General features: G+C 36.3%; 1 protein-coding gene across 1 annotated transcript; it reads right to left on the bottom strand.

The window, feature by feature from the left end:
- Positions 1 to 210: 210 nt before the first annotated feature.
- On the bottom strand, positions 211 to 2,966 carry LOC122591917 (F-box/kelch-repeat protein At3g06240-like). Its single transcript, XM_043764141.1, has 3 exons — positions 2,000 to 2,966; positions 1,287 to 1,326; positions 211 to 667 (listed from the first exon to the last, which is right to left on the bottom strand). Exons 1-3 carry the CDS (start codon positions 2,964 to 2,966, stop codon positions 211 to 213), a joined length of 1,464 nt encoding a protein of 487 aa, XP_043620076.1.
- Positions 2,967 to 7,242: the final 4,276 nt, after the last annotated feature.

Below are 7,242 nucleotides of genomic sequence, written 5' to 3'. Positions count from 1 at the left end.
ACAAGAGAGTCGATATAGTGAGCAACTTTGGTGAGTCCAAATATGTTAAGACAACTACTAAAGTGTGCAACCTTGGTTGTATCCGGATCGTACAAGGATAAAGGATTAAAAATAGTATTTCTTTCAACTCCATAAAGGAACTTGTTATTTAATGTAAATCCAATTGGGTTAATATTAATACCACTAAACTGTGAAGACACGTTATGATGTTTAACCAGCTACTCCATACTCATTCATCACCCACACCTCAAATTTACCATGTCTCGTGTGTGACATTAAACAAAGCTTTCCAGCCCAGGAGCCCAAAACCAAATCATGTCTTGTCTTTCTATATGCACACACCCTATTCAAATCTAATTTTGAGATGGAATCTGGAAGAGATATCACACTGAACGTTTCCACACCCAAGTCAAATGCTATGATCTCCAAGAATGCATCCTGATTAACAACATAGTTACGGAGCCAATGAACATGTCCATCATGACCATCTATACAGACTTCGTTAGAAGAAACATTAATCTCACGATCAATATTATTGACGGGAAACTTTTCTTTGACTGATTTCCACGAGTTTTCTCTCGTACTGTACACCTCAACTAATTCTGCCGGCCTATCAAACGGAAGCTTGACAACTTTGTAATCATCAGTTTTGGGATCATATCCGAACCTACAAAGTTCAACAGGATAAAAGTCAGTCCCGGATAATGGTGGTAGTCACTAGAGCCGATAAAGAAGGGTTCCAAATACTTCAATTTATATGTATATGTATATGTATATAGACTTGCAAATAGATAAGATAGGCCCAGTTTTATCCCCGGGTTATTTTTAAATACTTTTTTTTTTTTTCGAATACTTATGTTGTAACTTGTAAGCCTCAAGTTGTAGTATCAACCCATGTCTTCAACAAACTCTTAGAAGTGAACTATCGGTTGCTTCACCACCACAGCGTGAAAGAAGTGAGATTCAATGACACCGGCCATCTACAGTGGCTCATGTAGACAACAATTGCCCGCCTCCAGGTCGATTGTGTCATTCTGCCAAAGTAATGTAATTTCATGCATTACGGTTGCACAATCTCAAACAGATAAGGAATTTGAAACCATTCATCATGGGTACAAGGCCAAGTTTAGCCTAGATGTTACTCAATGTAGTGTCATTTCACATAATCTAGTTTTTTGCTAGCATGGAAGCAATTATATATACTATACTGCCGATATAAACATAAACTACTTGGTAAAAAATTTGTTTCTTTGAAATTAATCCGGAAACTTGTATCAAGTATAAACCTAAATGTAAAAACACCAGACAGACTTCCAAAGTTGACCACTAGTTACAGAATCAATTAGGTATAATGTTAGATACAAACTTACATTCCCAACATATATAGCAAGTAGCAACACAAAAGAAGATCAATTTCAATTCAGTTTTCAAAAATCATCATCAAAACGCACAAATTAATACAAGCTCATTGCTAAATAATTAAAGAGAATATGAAAACCTAATAATCAAGAAATATGGATCATCTAAAGTTGTTTCAACAAAAGAAACAATAAAATATGGCTTGGCTTGTCTCTTGTTTGCAGCCTTATTTGTAGCCTTCTTTCCATCATTCAATCAACCATAGCAATAATGTCTCCTAGATGCTGCAACCTGGGCTGAATCTTTTCTTATGGATTATTGAATTTTGGTCCCTTTTTGATTTTTTCCCCATGAATTCTTAAATTTTGCTCCCTATTGGATTTTTTGCTCATGGCGTCCCTTTTGCAACCCGTACTACCATCCTTTCTTACCGGTGCTACCCAAACAAGAGAGTCCATATAATGAACAACTTTGGTACATCTAGATTCATTAAGACAACTACTAAAGTGTGCAACCTTGGTTGTATCCGGATCGTACTAGGCTACAGGAGTAGACATTTTTTTCACATAAATATTATTTGTCCATTCTCCAAAAAGGAACTTATTATTTAATGTAAATCCAATTGGGTTAATATTAATACCACTAAACTGTGAAGACATATTATGATGTTTAACCCAAGATTCAGCTACTCCATACTCATTCATCACCCATATCTCAAATTCATCATTATGTCTTGTGTGTGACATTATACAAAGCTTTCCAGCCCAGGAGCCAAAAGCCAAACCATCTTTGCTATATGCATACACCCTATTCTCATCTAACTTTGAGATGGAATCTGGAAGAGATATCACACTGAACGTTTCCAAACCCAAGTCAAATGCTATGATCTCCAAGAATATATTTTGTTGATCTACAAAATATCTGTGAAGCCAATGAACATGACCACCATGACCATCTGTACAGACTTCGTTATAAGAAACAATCTCACGATCAACATTATTGACCGGAAACTTTTCATTGACTGATTTCCACGAGTGCTTTCTCATACTATACACCTCAACTACTTTCCCTGGCGTATCATACAAAAGCTTGACAACTTTGTAATCATCAGTTTTGGGATCATATCCGAACCTACAAAGGTCAACAGGATAAAAGTAACGGTCAGATAATATTGGTGGTAGAGTCACTAGAGCCGATAAAGAAGGATTCCAAATATGAATGACGGGGTGATAAGAACGACCAGGTTGAGTAGTATAAAAAGATATTAGACCATTAACCGAACCCAAAACACAGCTATTACGTGTACTAATTGAATCTAGAGATGGGAAATTAGCAGGTAACTTAATACGATCATTGACTTGGATGTCGGGTGATTTCAAGAGGTGTGCAGTGAATAATGGTTTATCTTTGTTATCAGCATAGTTGAAGACCAATACAATTTCATCGACATCTTTCTTGTGGTTTTGGGTCGTCATATGGGTTTTGATGAAGTCTGGTTGCGATAAAAGAGCAAACAACGATTTAGAAACACATCTCATCATAGCAAGTTGTTTGCTCTGTAACCGAATGAATATGTTGGTTAGAATATCCCACGAAAGTTTTTCCATTGTTGATCGATCGTTGGCGTATACTTGCATTAATTAATGATGTTTGTTTCCATGATCGCCTCTTCAATATATACATACACCCGTCCCAATATTACTCGTATAAGGAAACTTTATATATACGTCTGTCCCAATATATTAGGAAAGTTTATATGAAATCATTATTATGTGGCTATCCACATTCGTAACTCCCAGACTATTTATTATATCATTATGATTGTATTTATTGTAAAGACTCTTATATCTCTATATATAGTCATCTTTTGTAACTAAGAGGGGATCAATATCAATGAAAATCATTCTCTCTATTCTCTATTGTGTATATTATACTTTGCTATTAGGTCGTTGTTTTACAACACGTTATCAGCGCGAATAACTCTCGAAATTCAATGCTTGATTTAACATATCCTCATGGACAATTAAGGGTTGTAGATCTGATTGTGTGTTCCAGTAAACAATAAAGTCATTGGACCAAATCAGATTACACGAGTTTTGGTTTTGACGGCATCATTGAGGTAAGTTATTCAACCTTTAAGTCTCAATTATTTGTTGATCTAAAAGAAAGAAAATGTTCATATAAGAACCATCAATGTCTATATGTTGGGTTACGTTTGATAGAAACAAGTTTGATTCCATGATTGTGTCAAATGGATAACTAATATATTTAAATGATAAACATCTTAATATATAAATATAGATTAAAGAGATTTATATGTTTATACGTATTGAACATTATTTTATATCTTTCTGTGTGCTTGTTTTGTCACGTACAAAAGGAAAATGGTAAGCAAATGAGATTTTTATGTGCTCATATGTACTGGACATTATTTAGGTTCCTAAATCAATAACATCTTATTATATGTTAATCATGTGCTCTTGGCCTGTTATTCTGTTACAACTATTGTTTCTTCTTTTCGAATAATTTGATAATTATATGAAAGACTGTCAAATAAGATGAGATTACCAAATTATATTTCCATACCAAATACTAGTTCATATCTTGTACATGTAAGAATTCTCTTCATATAAATTACATTAAAGGTGAAACAAAAGCCAATATTTTGAAAGTCCTTATGTAAAGGGAGGCATAGGTATACACTACACTAGATGTAACATTTGCCTAATTTGACTTATTTGACTTGTAAGTTGACGTGTATAAGTGTGGCTATATGCAATGTAAGTTTCATGATTTATGGAATTCCATTTACTTTACTCGTGGACTTAAGCATGTTAAGGACTAGCCAATTTAGTTAGTCGATATATTTGAAGCTTCATTTGACGGTTTAATAACGTATAATACGCTAGACGAGACTTGTTGGTCGTGTGAATTTACTTGTGACGTAAGACGATTTGTTAATTTACTAGAAAACGTAATCGGGTGGACCCATTGACCCATTTGGATTGACCCATTGACTTTCGCTATTTATTTATGTAACATTTGCCATTTTCACCCCTGACCCTATCCCTAACTCTTCCACCAAAATTGTAACACTCGTTATTTTGACCGGTCAACTCTAGTGAACTCGTAAAACGGAAATTTGACAAATTGAAGTAAATGAAGTTTTGTAATGAAAAACTCGGCATGTGAATAGTCATTAGGAGCGTAATTTAAAAGTATGTGACATTGTGTCAACAAAATACTTGAACAATACTCAAGTTAAAAGTTTTAACTAAACGAATAAATTGTCGGGAGAAACTGGAACTAGCCGTGAGAGTGTTAGTGGGGAACAAAACCTTCCTTCCCTCCTTTCTTCCCCTCATTTCTCACACCCTCTTCTCTCTCTACTCACTTTTTCTCTCTTCCTTCTCTCTATTATCCAAGAACACCCTTATCATCATTTTCTTCCTCTTTTCTTGTAACATCCGCGAATTTTGACCCTTTGACTTTTATGTAAAATGCTTAGTAAATTTAAATAAAGAATGATTTAGCTCCTTTGAGATTAAATAATGGGCAAAACGTTTGATGGGTCACTTGACAACTCGTTGGACGGTATGATTTTAGACGACAAAAGGGCAACGATTTATTTGAACTAGTAATGTGTGAAGCGGGTCAACCCATGACCCAAGACCTGTGACCCAACCCCATTCCCCTTATCCCCCTCCAACCTCCACCACCCCTTTTCATTCCCCCCCCCCATCTCTTTCTCTCTATCTTCCTCTCAAGAACACACACACTTCTCTCTCTCTCTCTCTCTAGATTTCTATCAAATTTAAAGAAGCTTAAGCAAGATTAAGAATTAGAATAATAATCATCATCATATCAAGAGTTTGGGTTTCAAAGTGGAAGAAAACACCCATTCGGGTCAAAGTCGGGTTTGAACACGAGGTGAAGGTTTTGGTAAGTTAAATTCATCCCATAATTATCATTTCATGCTTATTTACAAGTTTCTAGTTGGTTGCAAACGAATTCGGGTCACAAATCGGGCCAAAATGCGATTAGGGTTTTCTAGGGTTTCAAATGAGTTTAAAGATGATTTTGGTCTTGATTTGAGTGTTTGAAGCGGATTCGTGAAATGGGTTGAGTCTAATTATGTTTATGTATGTACATTTATGTTCAAAATCGAGTTGAAAAGGTCTTTTGGTCGATCTCTAGGGCTAAAATGGTGGTTGGATGTGTTTTGGGTGTGTTTGGCTCGACTTCCTGCTGCTGGTGCTGATCTCAAGGGGCTGCAACGCAGTCCACATGCTGCGGCGCAGTTGAAAGGAGCTGCGAAGCAGTTAGATGCTCGACTTTTTGACTGCGGCGCAGTCTTATGATGCGACGCAGTTGGGGACCTGTTTCATCTTTTCGTTTCCTAGCTTCTTTTCTAATGTCCTAGGATCGTCCCGAACTTTCCGGAATGTACTCTTATGACCTCATTGGTGCCCTACACAAGACAAACCATTTGTTCAAAGTCGAGAGTCACTTTTGGAATCAAACTTGAAATTTTAACTCAAACTATATAAACGCATATACTTATAACGTTTGATCCGTAAGTCCAATCGAGTCATATGACCTACCGTTGGAATTGTAAGAGAGTCTAGATTCTTTTGGTATCATTTATGTGGGATGAATCTTTCTATATTTCTAAAAATGTCGAGTCTAAGTGTCTTATTTAGACTCGGGAAGGTTGTTTAAGCGTTAGTGGGGTTGTGACTCGACTTGAACTTGCTAGACCAACTTGTTAAGGTTATAAAAGTTGGAATTAATTGTAATATGATGTACATTGATAGGTTGTGGACACGTGGCGATCATTGAACGTTTATAACCCGAATTTAACTTGTCGTTTTGCTTGGAAACCAAGGTGAGTTCCGTAGTTCCCTACTCGCTTGAGATTCGGGCTGGAAAGTGCACCCATACATGTTTATTGATGGTTTGATTTATTAATGGTTTGATGGTTCTAATTTATCTATTTGCACTAGTTATGATTAAATAGTGTGTGTTGAATGTTGATTGAATTATGGATTGACCGATGGATTGTTTGATGAATTGATTGATTGATTATGCATATGATTGGATTATAGTAGTTATTAGGATAGTTGTGCATACATGGATGTCGATTATACTTTCAAAGAGTTTGGTATGTGGTGGGAAGGCTGCGGGTGACCCTATATATAAGCATCAAGAACTCGTTGGAAGTAGAATCCTCCTAAGTGTATGTATGCATGGTTTCGGTTGGTTGGATTGATGGATGATTATTGATGGAATTGTGATAAAGGCAACACACTTAAGCTTCGATATGGATATTGGCTAGTTTGTGGGACTTTGTGGTAAACCAAGGTTTGGGTCGGTTTGGGGAAATACATTTGGGATGCATTGGTTGGTTGTTGATGGTTCTAAAGGCAGGTTGTTGAACCGTAAGGCCACTCTACGAGTACTTGGGACATTGGCATGCATATCATACGCAATTGACATTGGCATGCATATCATACGCATTTGACTTTGACATGTATATGATTCCTATTTGGCATTGATATTGTGAGTGTTTACCATTACACGCTTGTTATATCATGAAATCTTGATGGGTTGATAGTGTGGTACTTGAACGCTACTGGTATGCTTGATCTTCCTTATATGTATTGTGATTATTGGCGATGGCTTCATGTGATCCATCTCTACGAACTCACCAACCTAGTGTTGACTTTGTTTAGTGCACTTTTCAGGTATTCGTGTGAAGTTGGAGTATTGATGGCTACTTGTTGTTCCTGCTAGAGCTTGGATTGGGACTCCCATGGATCCGTGATCCGTTGTCCACGTAGGGTTCATGTATAGTATTTATGAAATTAGTTGTAATAACCC

Source organism: Erigeron canadensis, chromosome 3 (genome assembly GCF_010389155.1).
Source record: "Erigeron canadensis isolate Cc75 chromosome 3, C_canadensis_v1, whole genome shotgun sequence".
In the NCBI taxonomy this organism is placed as follows: domain Eukaryota; kingdom Viridiplantae; phylum Streptophyta; class Magnoliopsida; order Asterales; family Asteraceae; genus Erigeron; species Erigeron canadensis.
Note: the sequence above shows the minus strand (reverse complement) of the source record. Positions and strands in the feature narration are given on the sequence as shown.

Coding starts and splice junctions, on each gene's coding strand:
- LOC122591917 (XM_043764141.1), bottom strand. CDS start 2,966: ATGGAAAAACTTTCGTGGGATATTCTAACCAACATATTCATTCGGTTA. Junction 1,327..1,999: donor TATGTCTTCACAGTTTAGTG/GTATTAATATTA, acceptor TTCTGTAACTAG/TGGTCAACTTTGGAAGTCTG. Junction 668..1,286: donor TCTGGTGTTTTTACATTTAG/GTTTATACTTGA, acceptor TGAACTTTGTAG/GTTCGGATATGATCCCAAAA.